The 18782-nt window shown below is 31.9% G+C and overlaps 1 protein-coding gene across 1 annotated transcript; it reads left to right on the forward strand.

Annotated features, from left to right (window-relative positions):
• The first annotated feature begins 297 nt into the window (after positions 1–297).
• LOC134723063 (uncharacterized) lies at positions 298–15256 on the forward strand. Its single transcript, XM_063586700.1, has 10 exons — positions 298–403; positions 1129–1272; positions 2438–2560; positions 5052–5129; positions 6253–6378; positions 6957–7088; positions 8039–8146; positions 11528–11659; positions 14247–14393; positions 15225–15256. The coding sequence occupies exons 1-10, from the start codon at positions 298–300 to the stop codon at positions 15254–15256; spliced, it is 1128 nt and encodes a 375-aa protein (XP_063442770.1).
• Positions 15257–18782: the final 3526 nt, after the last annotated feature.

The raw sequence follows: 18782 nt of genomic DNA on the forward strand, positions 1-18782 counted from the left end.
GTGACAGGCAAATGAAGAATGCAGCTGGGTTAGCCGTGAACAAGTTCATATTTGATAAAGCATGTCTTTTTTTCGAACAAAAAACCGTTTTTACTCGAAGAACAAATAGTGTCTATTGAGAAAAAGGAACATTGTCCCTTTGCCCAACATATTTTGTCACCTATACGGATCAAAGTGTGACCCCAGTTATTTTTTATACTGTTGGTGTGTTTATTATCGAATCATTATAAAGAAGGTGTCATTATCATACTTGTATTTATGATGTCATTTCATTGAAAAACAAATTTTTTTTCAGACATGCTGAGCATATTAGTTTTTGCCTTAACGGTATGTCATTGTGCTTCTAATTTACACTTTGAAGACCCGCAACAAATCGGCCCTCCTCTTCTCAGTCCTTTGGAAGGTAAGTATACTTACAAATTTTATTTTATTCTCTATTTTTTATTTTCCTTCATCAAAACTCTTTAAAAGATACCAGAGGTTTCAAGACCACAGTTATTTCGTAGTGGATTTCTTTTGGACAATAAATTATTTTCAAAGTGTGTTGTATCACTTTTGGGACAAATTATATCAAATTTATGGAAAACTTCATCGGCTCAAAATATGGACAGTTGTCCCTTCAGGTACATCTTCATATTAAAAGAGGGACGAAATATACCAAAGGGACAGTCAAACTCATAAATCTAAAACAAACTGACAACGCCATGGTTAAAAATGAAAAAGACAAACAGAAAAACAATAGTACACATGACACAACATAGAAAACTAAAGAATACACAACACGAACCACACCAAAACTAGGGGTGATATCAGGTGCTCCGGAAAGGTAATCAGATCCTGCTCCACATGTGGCACCCGTCGTGTTGCTTATGTGATTATAAATCCGGTAAATAGTCTAATTCGGTAGGTCACATTCAAATGCTTTCGATATCTTCCTATTTTTTTTTTAGAGATATTTCTAGGACATCAAACAACATGAAATAAATTCCTTTAATATTTTTTTTTAGTGGGGTGTTTAATTCTGTTTAAATGGCAGGTAAATAAATTTACTAATAAATATAACTGACAAAGTATTTGCAACATTTAATATTTGGTTCCAATCGTTAAATTCTCGATTTCTACAAACAGATGCTAAAGTTATGTGTGTTTACGACGACACCATGTATGACTTGGAAGCTGTACTTGATATCACACCTGATGACTGTAGCACAACTGGAAGATGCATGTTGAAAGAGTTGGAATTTGGAGCCGAATGGAAACAGGTCAAAATGGGTTGGTATTCTGATTAGTGTACATTGTTCATTCTACATTTATTCACCGTGGAGATATGAAAATTTGTTCACCATAGACAATTCATATTCCACGAGGGCTATGCCCAAGGAAAATATGATTTTTCTAGGGTAAGCTAATCTTCATATCTCTCAAAATTATGAGAAATGAATGTTTTATTCCACTGCCAATGCTTTGTTAACATTCTGACTTAATTTACATACGTTTGTTTTCTTATCCGCTTGATTACATAACTAAACACGACATAAACATTGATAAACAATACGGATCAAAAGAAAATGAATAGTCTTTTTATTTCAACGCTGGAATAAATGTCATTACAGACGCTATTTAAAGAAAACACCTTCACAACGATATTTGTATTAACCGCTCGTAACGTCATATTACGAGGTCCTGATCTACAGAGTGGAATATGTTGTTCAGAGGGAAATATACTGCAAGTTGGTTTTGATAGCGAAATCAACATCTGATTGGTTGTAACGTTCACACTTGACGTCGAACAAAACGTCATATTCACCTCTGAGGATCATATCCCCTCTGACATGACGGAACTAAATCGTGCGAAGTAACGGCGGTTTTTGCCTACAACGTCTACAACTTCTTATTTTCTAAATAGCTTTAGCCTTTAGCAAATATCATTGTTTTGAAATTGGTTCAGACGTTAAATCAAAAATAAAAACTGAGTAAATAACTAATGTTTATCCGTACTGTTTATCAATTTGTTTGTCGTGTTTAGTGATAACAACAAGCCGATAAGTGGCACAAAATACCGGTATGCAAACTAATATTTGAAGTTCAGATAGTATACATGCTTAGGCAGTGGAATAAAACATTCATTTACCTTAGCCTCGGGAGATATGAATATTCTTGGGTGAACTAATCTTCATATCTCCCTCAGGCACGGGTAATAAATGTTTATTCTTTTCCATTAGAGTTATATTAATTTATGATTTACCTTTTAGAACATATATATAACGTTTTGTCGCAATAGTCGGCAAGCTTACTTAAATTGTTCTGTGCCAGGGAACATAATGAACAAAAATCAGGTATCAAATAGCGTTAGAATAAAAAAAAAACCAAGGTACTATATTGTCAATTATTATAAATATTCTTTAATACCTTAATAACATAATGATCATTTTAACAGCTTGCAAAGAACCGATGCACCCTGGTAAATGTTACGACGATAAAGATGAGTGGTTGGCTGGTTGTTCATTGAAGCGTTGCATCAAACATCCAGATGGAACATTTGAAGAGAAAACAATCGAACGTAAATATTTGGCTTATATCATTGATAATTTGTGTCAGCACTCCTAATAACTTGATATTTTTTCACAAGTTTGTGTTCACGGTTTGATTTTAATTACAACATATTTATATTGGAAGTGTTAAATTTACACTGTTTGAACATGTTGAAATCATAATTTGCAAGTGATAACTCCCATTTGCATTCATCTCTTAAGGATACTTCTAATATGACGACCTATTTTCGCCAACCAGTATAATCACAGCATATCAACCTTTATAAATGCCAAACCTATGGTTAAATGAAAACAAATCCTCGGCTAATTTATTTTTATTTCATCTGAAAATACACCAAGTATATATTGTGATACATTATTATATAGTCAATTCATAATACATATATTGATATTATTTTTTTCAAACTGAAATTAATAAGTTAGTTATGCTAATTGTTCTAAATTTTCTACTCGATCATACACATCCTTTATCACTCTGAAGATACCAAGACTTTCTTGATGAATATTCCGTATCAACTTCACAAATAGTACAAGGCGACTTAAAAAATAATACAAAAAAACTTCACAAATAATACAAGATGTTCTCGAAGTATAGATTCTAGGTATTGACGTTGTTTATCATCTTGGTAACGTGTTAAAGTATTCATTGTTGCCTTTTTTGTTTGTCTTTGTTGGCATGTTTGCTTGTTTTTATAGTGATCGGAATTATACCACAGTGTTGACTGATGTTTCGCCATTTTTGACATTTTTTCCTATTGTGTCTGCTGCTCACACATCGTTGTGAATATAAAGGAATTGTATGCAACTGTCATGCAAGTGAAATATTTAGCTGGATATAAAACAGGGTTTTATTTCACAATGTTTCTACATAAGAAAGTGCATGTACCAAGTCAAGAATATGACAGTTGTTATCGAATCATTTTTTGTTTATGGAATTTAGTTTGCCCTTTTCTAGGGGATTTTCCGTTTGATTTTATTTCTCTGAGTTCGGTATTGTTGTTATTTAACATTTTAGATATAAAGTAATTGTAAATTTAGTCTGACCCGATTTATTTATAGTGGTATTGTTTGGGCTTGGTATAGCTTTCATTAAAATGTCATCGCGAGTATTGTTAGGATGGCACGTTTTTATCAAAACTATTTGTATAGTGATTTTCTAAACTGTTCGATACATCTCATCTCATAAAGTTTGAAGATTTACTCAGATTGTTTTCATTCTCATTGTTTTGAACCTCTGTATCCTTTTTTCCATGGATCAGTTTGTTAATTGTTCTTGGTTATTTTTATTAGGCTGATGATCGACTGTTATCCACCAAAAGTATCAACATCTCCGTAATCCGTGCTTTGGCACTGAAAATAGTATCTATTAAAAGTATCAACATCTCAGTAATCCGTGCTTTGGCACTGACATGATATCTATTAAAAATATCAACATCTCAGTAATCCGTGCCTTGACACTGACATGATATCTATTAAAAGTATCAACATCTCAGTAATGCGTGCTTTGGCACTGACATGATATCTATTATATAGTATCAACATCTCAGTAATCCGCGCTTTGGCACTGACATGATATCTATTAAAAGTATCAACATTTCAGTAATCCGTGCCTTGGCACTGACATGATATCTATTAAAAGTATCAACATCTCAGTAATCCGTGCCTTGGCACTGACATGATATCTATTAAAAGTATCAACATCTCAGTAATCCGTGCTTTGGCACTGACATGATATCTGTAAAAAGTATCAACATCTCAGTAATCCGTACTTTGGCACTGACATGATATCTATTTAAAGTATCAACATCTCAGTAATCCGTGCTTTGGTACTGACATGATATCTATTAAAATCATCAACATCTCAGTAATCCGTGCTTTGGCACTGACATGATATCTATTAAGAGTATCGACATCTCAGTCATCCGTGCATTGGCTCTGACATGATATCTATTAAAAGTATCAACATCTCAGTAATCCGTGTTTTGGCACTGAAAATAATATCTATTAAAAGTTTTGACTTTCTTATTATTCCTCGTAGATACATTTTGAAACTATCCAGAAATTAAAGGTCCAACTATTTAAGTGAAAGTTAACATTATGGGCATGGTTTTTTTAATTATATATGGCACATTATGTGTTGTGAAGACACTCGTGTATTCAAAATTGGGTTTTAACTGTTTATTTTAGGTAAAGAATGAAGGTTGATCCAGACTGCCATTTAATCATGCATTTCCGTCCAACATAACTTGTTATCATTATGAGTATCATAAGGATGAAGCTAACTGAAACCATTCAAGATACATTTACATTACTATCTGCTCTTTGGTCGGGTTAATGTCTCTTTGACATATTCCCCGTTTTCATTCCTTTTTTTCTTAGTTTTAAGTGTCAAATGTTTGTTAAATGCTGTATAATCAAACACGTAAAAACGTTTTTAATTTGATAAAGTAATTTATGCATGAGGTATGAGTATCTTTAGCAATTTTTTTTCTTTTACAGAAGTTCCAGAAGGTGATCCTGTTGTTAAAGTATTGAATGATGGTTGTCAATTTTCCAGCTGCCAGTCAATTGCACCAGGTACTTAGACATGCATAACTTACAAAAAACTATGGTTTTTTGAAAAAAAAATAGGATTTTATTATCCCAGGCATAGCTTAACTTAGCCGTATTTGGCATAACCTTTTTGTAATTTTGGGTTCTCATTGCTCTTCATCTTTGTACCTGTTTGGCTTTTTGATCTGATAGTCACTTATGAGTCTTCTGTAGACAAAACGCGCGTCTGGTGTATTAACTTATAATACTGGTACCTTTGATAACTAATTATCCCTTTTAGGCCGTTTGGCGCGTCTGTTCATCCACAACTATGGTTTAGATTTAAATGTTGAAAAGTAAAGAAACCAATCATTAAATTCCTGTGCTCTTAAAATTCAACTATTTTCATTTTGTATCAATTACACGAAAAGTCACCTTTTTATTTTGTTATAGTAGCACGTAATTTTTTTTCGGATACAATCCTCCCGTTTTGTGTTTTTTTATCTTTGTTTGTATTAATTGGTTAGACATTGAAATCCACTTAATTATCGTGATTCCTCTATCTAGCAAATAAACACGATTAATAATGAATCGTTATTATTAAACTTTTGCTATTGCTTTTCCACGTCGTTAATATTAAGTCAAACTTATATTTGCTTCTGGAATGTGGGTTCAATTTAAAAATATAATTGGTAGACATTAATAAAACATAATGGGTAGACATTAATAAAACATAATGGGAAGACATTAATTAAACAATATAATGAGTACATGCATACAATAGAAACGCCTAGCACACCGTATTACCAATGTTATTTCAACTGATCGGGCGGAGCTAGGTTTTAATTTACATAAGGACAGTCTATTTGAAGATGTGTGTGCTAAGGATGATTGCCGTTATAATTATTACTGATTTCTATTCACCTATCAGTGTCATCAAAGGAATTTACAAAAGAATTACTGGACACTTCATTGATGAGTTTATCCTTATACACCTATCTATAGATGGACTGGTTTATTAAGAGCGAACCGGTTAAACTCCGCCCAGTCAAGTGAAATAAATCGAGTAATAACGGAAGAGAAAGTACACCAAAATAATATCTTCGTTATCTATATTCTCATAAAGTTAATTCATTACATCGGTATGGAAATGCTATTTTTTTATTAGGTTGTTATTACAAACGAGAAAAGAAATGCTACCCTGTAGGAACGAGAAAACGGGTTGGATGTAGCAGAATTGAATGCAGGCTTGATGAAACAGGAAAGAAAGCCTCGTTCGTGGGAACTACGACACGTAAGTCTGTATTTAAAGTCATTTTCTCCATACTTCCTCATATTTTTTTCGAACGCGTACCATTTTTCTTCTATTTTTCATAGAAACAGCCGAGTTTGATTGCATGCATTACATATATTGTTATGCGTCAATGAAATGCGCTGTTTGAATTTCTTACATTTTTGCTCTAGTCTTATATCCATACGTATTCTTAAAAATAAACGAAACAATAATATTCCTTGTCATGTTTCTCATTTTGTTCCAATCGTACTTCAAAATATCAGAAAACAGACAAAGGGGAATAACAGTGGTTAAATATAAAGCAGTTTATGAGAAAGTGTATCCAAAATGTGTGATGAACCAATGGATAAATGGACAAGGTGATTGCAATTTTGGTATTGCTTCTGGAGTGTGGATTCAATTGAAAAAATAATTGGTAGACATTCATAAAACAATATCACGAATACACGCATACAATAGAAACGCCTAGCACACCGTAAAGGAAGAGAAGGTACACCAAAATAATGTCAACATTATCTTTATTCTCATAAAGTTAATGAATCACATCGATACAGAGATATATATTTACAATTCTGTAGAATGTCGGTCATTTGGAAAGTGTGTTGATGTCGGTGCAATATGGTTCAATAAAAAAAGATGTGTCGATCAGAAATGTACTAAAACTGTCGACGAGTTTGGAACGGAATTACACCGTGTAGAAAGAACACGAGGTAACTTTATTATGTTTATGACATTATAAAAATAACTAAATATACTCAATGTTTCTAACTATGTTAAATTGATTTGCACTGATAAGTCTTTTGTAGACAAAACGCACGTCTAATGCAAATGAAAAAAGTAAATCCTGGTATATATGATGAGTTTATTGACACATTATAGTTTTTCCATATGAATCATATTTCCCTTATGGAGGTATAGCTTTTATATGGTAGAATATTGCAAATCTTGAGATCTCTTTGCAAATTTGTCCTCACATTAAGTTTCCAATTGAGCTCTTTTATCGTTTAAATATAAACAAGGAACTATCAACGAATTTTTACTTGACATGATCAATCCGATGAAGAAAGAACTACTTACCTTTTCGAACATCTGAATTTAAACTCCAGTCCTTGACTGGACTAATGCTGCTAAATCTATTAGAAGTTAACTGACCTGAAGACGGTTGTTTGTTTTTTATGCTTACCTGTTTGGCATGCTGTTATTTGTTTTTATCTGATGATATTTGTTATTGCTCTAGATAAGCATTTTTATTTTTTTGAAATAAGTTTTGAATTTTCATAAAATTAAAGAATCATGTAACTATGTTCTGTTTACATTTTTATCACCGACCTTTCGAGACCATCATGTTAAGTCAAGGTCGTTTAACACCCCATATTAGTACATTATTATTGATTCAACTGAAAGAATAGAAATTAATTTGAATTTACATATATCTTTATTTTTATTTCACATGCATTTAAGATAAACAATTCGTATTTGGTTTGATCACTTTTTTCTAAAACCATTTAACTAGATTTCACTTTGACGATATCATGTTTACCGATAATTTTCAAAACAAAATTTTGCTCAAGGTAAGTAATTGGTAATATGGCTCAAAATCAATTCTCGCTCATGATTACTATAAAATTTTAGCCACTTATTATCGTATATTTATCACAAGGTTGTAGATTATACGGCGTATGTAATGCAGCTGGGCATACAATACAGGTTAACCCTTGTTCAGAACTCGTCTGTGCCAGAACTGGTCGTTGGGTTTATAGTAAAAGAGGTAAGTAGTATGAGAGGCAAGACAGACACAGAATAAAAAATGGAAAACTATTTTAAAAGATATCATTCATTTTACTGACAAAAAGAGGGAAAGGAAATATCTTTTCATATGTAAGATAAATTTAGACCAAATCAGTAACTATCAAAGATATGCGAGGTTGCTTTGTGTTTAAGGTGGTATAGGTGTCTTCCTCCATCTTGGATTGAAAAAAAACAGAAAACCAAAGGTCCAGATTTTCTATCAAGTTAGCAAAATTTGATTCAGAAATGCAAATATTTAGTGTGAATTTTCATTTAAAAGAACCAATTTATAAGAATATAACTTATAAATATTAATATTTTTGCAAATAATGATTATTTTTGGTTGTTTCAAATTTTTTTCAAATTGGCATTTTAAGGGGAGGTAACTCTAAAACAGTGCATTTTCTGAAGGATTCTACATGGAATTTTCCTATTTTGTATTTTAGCCGGAAAAAACGTGCAGTGACCCTACAACTGAAGCCAAAACGGTATTATGCCCCAGTCATTAACTTTTGTTTGTATTACAAACACACTATAATAGCACTGTCTGGTAGTGTTAAATGTAAAAGGTTTAAACACGCATAGTTTTGCTTTGATGTCTGTAGGATGTTTATTGGTAGACGGTAAAATCACAAAAAAATACTTCACTCCGATGAAAATTCAAAACGGAAAATCCTTAATCAAATGGCAAAATCAAAAGCTGAAACACATCAAACGAATGGACAGTTCCTGACTTGGTACAGACATGTTCTTATGTAAAGAATGTTGGATTGAAACTGGTTTTATAGCTAGCTAAACCTCTCGTTTGCATGACAGTCGCTTCAAATTCATTATATTGAATACGATGCATGAATTAAACAAACAAACATAATAGGTAAAAATGTTTAAAAAAAATACTGCAGTCAACATTGTGTTATAATCTAAAACACTAACAAAAAATTAAAAAATATGTAACAAAGAAGCACAAAATGGCGTATATCCCAAGCAAATTAGCAAATATTAAAGACAAAAATACACAAATTTACTATAGCACAATAACACAAAGACGGGATATATAAGTAAAGAGCCAATTCATAAATGTAACAAAAAAAATAATAAGACATAATAGACAAAGCACATAGCAAAATTGAAAAACAAGTTTCACAATTATTATGGCAGATAGATTATTGAACTTCTTGATGGTCCACTCACACGCCGAAAATATTGTCTAATCATACCATCTCTGAAAAAAGTACAAAAACAATGCAGTAATTACATTTTGCAATGATTTCAAGATGTACAAAAATATAAAGAACATGTAAGCCCTGTATGATCCTGTATTACTGTTGCCTCGGCTGTCACATGGAGAAAATATATCGGAAGACAGTAGTATGTATTTAAAGCTGGTAATCAGATTTAGTTTGTCCATAATTTAGGTGTTGATCTACTTAACTGTACTCGAAATATTCAAATGTCAAATTGCACACGGAAGATAGAAACCGAAATCAAATTAATATAGTTTTAACACTTGATGGAAATTAAGTTACGCCTCTCTTTTGTAAGGGAAACTACCTTGACCATCTGCTGAAACCCTAGTATTGATCAGCAAGTCGAGTGAAATTATTTGTTCATATCTTTTAAACATAAATTATTTGATGTTACGTATAAAAAAGGGAAAGACAAAAGTAATCACAGCTTAAGTTAGATAATCGTCTTCAAAATATAAATTAGTTATAATGTATAAATAAATATAAAGACAACAACATTACAAATTTAAGATTCATAATTTTAAAAGTAAAAAAATCTTTACAGAAAAGACACAATTTGTCAAGCAAATCACAGCCCTACGATAACATTCATCGCTTAACAAATTTACTTATGTAGACAAAACGCGCGGCTGGCGATTCATATTACATTTAACGAAACATATAAAAGATCAAAAACTTTTTTCAAATAACACGAAATAATCCTTTAAAAGGATACTAGTAGTATTTTTTTTCAAATTAAAATTTACATGTCCCTTCATGTTAGTAGCAAATTCAAATACGTTTCGAAGGTACCTAGATTATAATTTGATACGCCAGACGCGCGTTTCTTCTACACAAAACAATTGAATACAAAAAAAAACAAGTAAAAAAATGTGCAAAAGTTAAACTATTTCTGGGATATAAAAATCCTAGTTAGTTTTTAAAATCTCACAGTATTGTACACAGGAAATTTATAGAAATTATCAAACATTTGATGGTCATGTCAACACAAGTATTCTGATATTTTTACAAATGAGATATTCAAAGACACAATGGAAGTTATCTTAAGTAGGACAGTTGAACTTTCACCGTTGATTATTTATAAAATTGAATGAATCACGTTCTTCATTTAGCGTTCAACATTTTATTTCAATACTTAAATCAAGGAGTATAAGTCGTTAATGGACGGTTTTACACTGATATGAAGTTCTTAAATTTAAAAATTGAATGAATATTTCTACTTAATACCTCGCTTCAACCAATAGCTTTATTATTTTCTGAAAGCATATGTTTGGACTATCTTACATACAAAATGGTATACAATCGAATATGATACCCCGAAAAGTTTCATACGGGAGATTTATTCGTCTTTGCAGATATAAAGCAGATTATCCGTGATTAGTATTGTATTAAAAAGTTAAAAAAATAAAACTTAAAAATTGATGAATTAAAACAATGACTTTCCAAAGATACAAAATAGAAATAGAATATCAAAATATGATTACTGCCTATGTTTTGTTATGTTTTTTGAGCTTACTAGATTCTGTGTCTTCGAACTGGTGATTTAAAAGTAATTGTGACTGTTGGACATTCAAACACTTTTCGAATATGTTCAACAAACGCACAAATAACTTCACCTTAAATCAGACTTTGACGGAAAGACAACGATTGAAATCAAGCGTATTCAGCAAACTCTTACTTAAAAGTGTCAATAGAAAGTTCTCTTTCTTGTGTCGTTGGCTTAAATATGAATGGAAAGTTTTTGACGTAAAATAAACAATGAATGAAATCACCTTTTGAATAAAAAACCTCTAAGTAAGTTGATTTGCTGGAGTTGTCATGGTGACGTCACGAGCCAAAATTGTTTTTTTGAAGCGAGCAGCATGATATAAATATAGCAAACAAAATTATCAAAGGAAACCTACACTGCATAGGGATAACGTAATGTAAGTCGTCGCTGTAAATTAATTCGCATTCGTTGGCACCAAAAAATTTAGGCCTTGGCTTCGGAAATTATTAGAAACATTTCTATTCATGACAACTTTCAGTTGACATTTAGTTTTTCTAAATAATATGCTGTCATTTGACGTTAACCTCACATCTCTTTATATTCATTCTCGTTACTGAAATTCTAGGTTGTTTTATTGATGGTCAGTGCAAAGAGCATCTTGTAGAATGGAAAAACTCTGTTTGTGACACCGAAAAGTGCTTTGTGACAATAAGTAGCAGAAATGGACCAAAAGTGCAGATAAGACACGTAAAGTCAGGTAGGGCAAATGTTCGATCTTCCTTATAATGCTTAATAAAAATAGGAAGATGTGGCGTGAGTGCCAATGAGACAACTCTTCTTTATAACAGTCAATCATAATAGGTAAATGTACGGCAGTCAACAAGGAGTCTGGGCTCACAATGAACAACACAACGAACAACAAGCTATAAAGGGCTCCCCAATTACTAGTGTAAAACCATTCAAACAGGAAAACCAACGATCTATACTATATACAAAACCAGAAACGAGGAACAGGTTAAAATTACATAAACAAACGAAAACTACTGTACATCAGATTCCTGACTTAGCACAGGTGTAAACATTTGCAGCGGTATCAAACGTTTTAATGGTACCAAACCTTCTCCCTTTTTCTGAAACAATAACATAACATCACAACATAGAAAACTACAGGATAAAATATCTAAAGGAAGGGATAACTACATTAAAAAAATAAACATATTATTCATCCAGAATACTATATCTTTAGTTTTAGAGCTTCATGGGTCCTTTCTGGTATGTACACTGAAAAGCTCCTTTAAAATTGACATGTGTAAAAGAAAAAGAGGGAACGAATGATACCAGAGGGATAGTCAAAGTCAAAAATCAAAATAACGGAAAACGCCATGGCTAAAATGTAAAAACCAAAATAATAAGCAACACGAACTGCTGGAGTTTTGACTTTTCCCTTACTACATGCATAACGAAAGCGCACGCAGCAACATCACAAACCACTCTTTTTTTCGTTTTTCATGTTCGAAATCTTACCTCACAGATTGGTTTCTGATGATTTTTTATTTTATAAATCAGTATGGTCTGATATTTTCCAGCGATTTTTTATACCTGGTTTTTTTTGCATTAAATGTATGATTCCGTTGTTTAAATCTGACATAACTTGAAGTTGTCGTTTAAGCAAAGTAAGGTTGCTACATCAACGTCTCTATGTGAATAAATTGAAATCTATGGTAAATGTATGGTCAACACATTTTTAAAAATCAATGGCAGAAGTTTATACAAGATATTAATAGTTTTTATTTCATATCGGTTAAGAATAAGCTTCTCTTGTTGGATAAAAAGGGACCACCTGATATTCATTATTCTTCAGTAATAAATACCATTGGTCATTAACAGAACAAAATGGACCAGAAAACCAGTCCTTAATGGACTTTTACATGATAATGACTGGTAGGGTGTGGTTTCCGTCTATTTATGACCGTTGGGGCGGTGTTTTCGTCTATCCATGACCGTTTTGGCGTGGTTTCTCTGTTTAGAGAGATGTCCGTTTAATAAAACATTTTCCTGTTTTCAATATTATATCAAAGTTGTTGAGTTGCTTACCATATCGTAAATTATAATATTAAAGAGAACTTGATTAAGTATTTATATTCTAAAAAAAATAATGGCAGTATTACTACGACTGGTTTTCAATCTTTGTCATAGAAATCGTTCAACTACTCGAGTTTGTTTTTGACATTTTGAATTGAGCATTTTCAAAGACATGGTTCCTAAACAAAATAATCATAATAGGTCTTGATGAACTGGCCGTTATCGTGATACATGGACTGCCCTTATGACAGTGGTATTGATTGTGACAGCGGTAATGACCTCGCCTTCGGCTCAGTCATTATAACGATCTTAGTCAAAACCACTGTCCTATCATGTAAATAGTCTTATAGTCGATACCAGGGTTGGTAGACTGGTTTTATTTAGTCATCGAGAGTATTGCAAGTTCAAAATTCAAATCCCCGGTCTGAAATAGAAAAACATTGACACTTGTTTCCAACGCTATTTCAACTTGGTTGCATGTTGTTTAAATTTAAGGGCCACTGATGGATCGTTTGTTGTCCTGCATAGTATGTTATAAATCTGTTACCTTTGTTCTAATTCGTTTATTCTATTATAAAAGGCAGTGAAAAAATCAAAAACAAACTTCAAAGATATGTCAATATCATCTTTGAAATTTGAATTGAAATATCTTTTTAATCACACAATTTCAGGTAAGTCACTGTTCCAGGAAATAGGCTTTTGGCGCTCTTTTTGTTCACACATAGTTGTAACTTTATTGACATTGTTTGCAACTGTCATACAATAGTTATCAAAGGTACCAGCCTTATTATTGGATACGCCAGAAGCGCGTTTCGTCGTCAAAATAAAAAATAGTTATAAAAAAAACAAGTTCAAAAATGGAAGACCATTGGAGAACCTAAATTCCAAAGTTGCAAGAAAATCATTAGTATTTGGAATCATTCATAGAAGTGAGAGGTTAGCCTCAATGCTCTTTAACTTCGAATTTTATTTGAACTTTTGTGTATTCAAGCGTCACTGATGAGACGAAATGCGCATCTGTCGTAAATACAAAACTTAATTCTGGTATGTATGATGAGTTTCAAGGCTAACTTTAAAACCAGATTTCATACACCATCTTTAAAATGCGAAAAATGCCTGTACAAAGTCAGAAATATAACAGTTATTATCCACTTATTTGATAAGTGATCTTTTGATTTTACCATTTTTGAATTTTTCGGTATATTTATGGTTTTAATCTGTAGAATTGTTGCTTGTTAAGAAGTGAAATTCTTTAAATTTAGGTTGTAAAGATTCCAAAGGAACCTGTCGTGGCGTGAAGGAGACATGGAATGAACCATCAATGGATATCGATGGCACTTGTCCTAGTTCATTCAAGGCGGTGGCAAAATGCTGGTGGTATAAGATGGTAGTTTCTTACGAAAGCAAATGTAAGTATCTTTTATTTATTTTGGATAATAGTATTTTAAAAAATGGCCTTGTTATAAGAAGTATTTGAATAAAACTATAAGTCATGTTACACGATAAAAATAAAAGGTCCGAGCCATCATGACAAAATTGAACAAAGGAATCAAAGATTTGTTTGGGTTCAAAAGTCTTTCAACAACTTTTCGAAGGAAATGGTTAAGTTGCAATGCCCTTGTCATGTTTATCATCGACGATTATATGGTATAACAAAATTGTAATATCGATAGCTGTTCATCGGTAAACTATTGTCACTTTGATATCTGAAAACAAAATTTCAGATCCAATTTGAATGTTGTGAGTTTGATCTTACAAAGTAATATAAATCCTATACAGTGAAAGAGTTTTTTTAAACCTAGCTTCAGGAAAGTTAAAACTTCAGAAAGATCTAAGCAAAAGTAATACAGCATTCATAAACAATATTTAAAAATGTTTAATTAATAGAAAAGATGTCGTATTATGTTAGTGCTAACCTTGAGTTATTGTTTGGTCGGGTGCAACATTAGTTCAAACTTACACATAGCAAAGGGTTATATGGATAATGCATGTAAAACATCGATAATAATCATAATAATAGTTTAACACTATATACGAATCCATCATCTCAATTTCGTGTTGATTTGGAAGATAGATATGGATAGCACTAATCTATGTACTCTACTCAATCTTGAAGTGTTTAAGGTACTGATTCATATACTAAAACAATACATTAAGAGCCACGAATTCAATTTGTTTTTCAATTTACAGTGATATTCTACAATATATTTATAATATATAAACATACACTTTTTTTGTAGGTTCAAATGATGAGGGGAGTAACAGAAAATAATAACGACGAGGCAAACTATAACAATCAATAAATTCATAAACAATATGTACCAGTATTTCTATTATTCATGTCCCATTAAGCATTTGGAATTTAACTATGATGTTTGGTTGAAAATGTGTCGAAGATACATTATTACAACCTATTATCTAGGTTTTTTTTAATACAGTTCAGTGGAAAGCAAAGACAAATATCGTATACTGTTTTGTAGTATTAATATATGGGATATTAGCTTAGGTATGGTGGTGTATAAGTAATTTTCATATTCGTGGAATTTTACAGATATATGTATACAGTTTTACAATTGTTTGGTTTGTGACTTTGTCTTGTCGAATTCATAATAGAATATTGTTTTGCTTTCTTAAATATTTTTTATTTAATAGTTTAAATATTTCAAAAATAGTATGTCAAGACAAATTTTCATCAATTACCAAATTACTTTTAATACACATTTCAATCCATCGTCTTTATGATCCAAGATTCAAGATTTTATTTGAACACTCACACAGATACATGTGTAACATGAGGTCATACATAATAGCATTATATAAACATGACGATGTAATTAAGTGGTATCATTGACAAAGTATAAAGATATAACAATAACATACAACATGTTTTTTTTACATTTTCAGAACATATTGGCAATGTTTTTGATAAATACAGAAAGTCGTTTATACAGTTGTACATTACATATTGAAAGAAGACCTTCCATTTTTTTTACAATTAGGGTTCACTGTGTAATAGCTTGGCAGAAACTTTTCCCTTAATATAACAATATTTTGTACTATGTATTAAGTACACTTAAATAACAAATGAAATTCATCACTAATATTACTCTTACACAAAGTACATATTCTATCATGCCTCGGGATATTTTGCCATCTGCCTGTTTCTATAAGCAGACGCAGATTTGAACACCTAAAGTGTGTGATCCAAAGCCTGCAATATTCAGGAAATTTTAGCAGGTATGTTTCTAGAGTAAAATCTTTTTTTAAATATTGAGTAAAATTGTCCTCGTGATGAGTTTTCACTAAACCTCTGTTGTACAAATTGATCACAAAGTAACTGTTTAAGTACATTTTATCACAGTAGCCAGTTTGATAGGCAAAAATATATCCAATGCCAGTATCGTTTAATATTGCTTCTATACAATTTACCCATTTATGCGAGCAGGCCTACGACAATTGCTTTTTTAAAGAGACTTTCCTGTTATGATTTACATTGATATTGTACAAAAATGGAAGACTCTTTGTATATTTGAATGTATACATTGACCCTGTTGGCACCGGCAATATAGGGACTGATATAAACAAAAACTGAACAAAAAATAGTATCAATGACATTGAATATCATCTGACTCGGATTTTTATACTAAAGCCTTGTAATATTGACCGATTTGTAAAGGAGATGCGGAAGATATCATAAGAATTTTCAAACTCATACATTGATCATAACAAGATGACAACTTCATAGCAAAAATGCAAAAAACGACCAAGAGACAAAGGACAGTATACAAAACACAACAAAGAAAACAAGATACTGACTTGTCATTATCGCTAAATAGATTTAACGTTAATTATGTGGTACAATTTTCTAACATATGAAGAAGTATTAGTTATGACTAACAATATTACTTACCCATTTAAGTCAGTAGATTGACTTAAAATGTAATTTACATGTTCGTAATGAAATTCACTAATGTGGTCAGCTAACTCTATTAAGTTTGTACTCTATAAATTTGTAAGCCTAAAGTTGGTTAAAAATAAATCGAAATCTGCATTGCGCCTATTAAGGTTGTTAATGTATATTTTACTTTTCAAATATATTTTTGTCAATCCATAACACTTACCGTCTTCAAATGATGAACTTAAAATAGTGATTAAATGAGGTTCTTGCAGAACTTTTTTTCTTTCATGTAATCATTTGAGATCTATGTTGATGTCCCCATTGTCAAACATTGTAAATTATTTCAAATGTGTATAACAGGAAACAACTCAATAAAATAATTCCTTAAGTAAGAAGTTGCAAAATATTTAGTGTATTGATAATTATCTTGTTGAGAAAATGCAAGATATTTTTTTTAAATGTTTTCCATACAATCAGTTGAACCATGAGATCCCGTTTATTTACAGTAAAAATTACGCCTCTGTCCATTATATCCTCGAGCTTTAAATTGTTGTCCTGTGTCTACACAATACTCATCAGTGTCTTGACACATTGAAAAAGAAACATTATTAAAAGGACGAGTTCTGGGGTGATATCTATTCAGATGTTCTCGCTGTTGCATTTTGTATTGTGTTTTACACTCTGTACTCAATATCTTTTAATGCATGTAAAGGAAATAAACTTGAAGCAACACATCAGTTGCATTTTCAGAGATAAAAATACCACAAACCTTGGAATACTCACCAACATCTTGTGTTTGGTATCTGCATAGTATTTTTTGTGAATAGAAGAAATAATAATACACTTGTCTACTTTTCTAATTGTGATGTTAATAAACATAAAACACTTAAAAATATACTAGTAGACTTGGGAGATTTCGGACATCTTACAATTGCAATGGCACCTGACGTGAAAGATTGTTTGGGATTTTCAATGCTATTGGCCACCTCAGAAATAATTTTGTTTTTGTGGATGTAACTTGTCAGCTGTGCCTTAACTATTTCATTTATTCTCTAGTCAAGATTTGTTTCATCGACAATCGTACTAAATAGTCCTATCTTTTGTCAGAATCTTCAAACAGCTATAAATGCATAAGCTTCTTCAAGACAAAAGCACATTTTTAATCATGTTTACCCTAAACATATCCGGTACTTTATTTCCTTATTCAACTTGTGTACATAACCCTATTTGTACCTCCACTATGCAGCTTTTGTATTGTGTATTCGAGTTTGATTACCAATGATGAAGATAGCCAGTTGGGTAACCTTACCTTATTTTATCTCTATACCAAGTCTGAGTATCTATCTCATGTATTACTTGTTGTTGTTCGTCGGGTTATCATGAGAAGAAGTCGGTTTTTTGTGGTTGATGTATAATATGTTTGACTGGTCAGGCTTTTTTCGTTTTAGCACTTTTGATGTATGACTATTATTTATACTTACAATAGCCCGAATCATACGTGAATACAATAGCCCACACCATACGTGAATACAATAGCCCCATCATACGTCAATACAATAGCCCACACCATACGTGAATACAATGGCCCACACCATACGTGAATACAATTGCCCACATCATACGTGAATACAATAGCCCACACCATACGTGAATACAATAGCCCACATCATACGTGAATACAATAGCCCACTTCATATGTGAATACAATAGCCCACATCATACGTGTATACAATAGCCCACATCATACGTGAATACAATTGCCCACATCATACGTGAATACAATAGCCCACCTCATACGTGAATACAATAGCCCACCTCATACGTGAATACAACAGCCCACATCATGCGTGAATGCAATAGCCCACATTATACGTGAATGCAATAACCCACTCCATACGTA

Source organism: Mytilus trossulus, chromosome 6 (assembly GCF_036588685.1).
Source record: "Mytilus trossulus isolate FHL-02 chromosome 6, PNRI_Mtr1.1.1.hap1, whole genome shotgun sequence".
Lineage (NCBI taxonomy): Eukaryota > Metazoa > Mollusca > Bivalvia > Mytilida > Mytilidae > Mytilus > Mytilus trossulus.

What these genes read in the sequence shown, in the direction of transcription:
- LOC134723063 (XM_063586700.1), top strand. Translation starts at nt 298, where the DNA reads ATGCTGAGCATATTAGTTTTTGCCTTAACGGTATGTCATTGTGCTTCT. An exon ending in CCGTGTAGAAAGAACACGAG is followed by an intron (nt 7,089 to 8,038) that starts GTAACTTTATTA and finishes ATTTATCACAAG; the next exon opens with GTTGTAGATTATACGGCGTA. An exon ending in GATAAGACACGTAAAGTCAG is followed by an intron (nt 11,660 to 14,246) that starts GTAGGGCAAATG and finishes CTTTAAATTTAG; the next exon opens with GTTGTAAAGATTCCAAAGGA.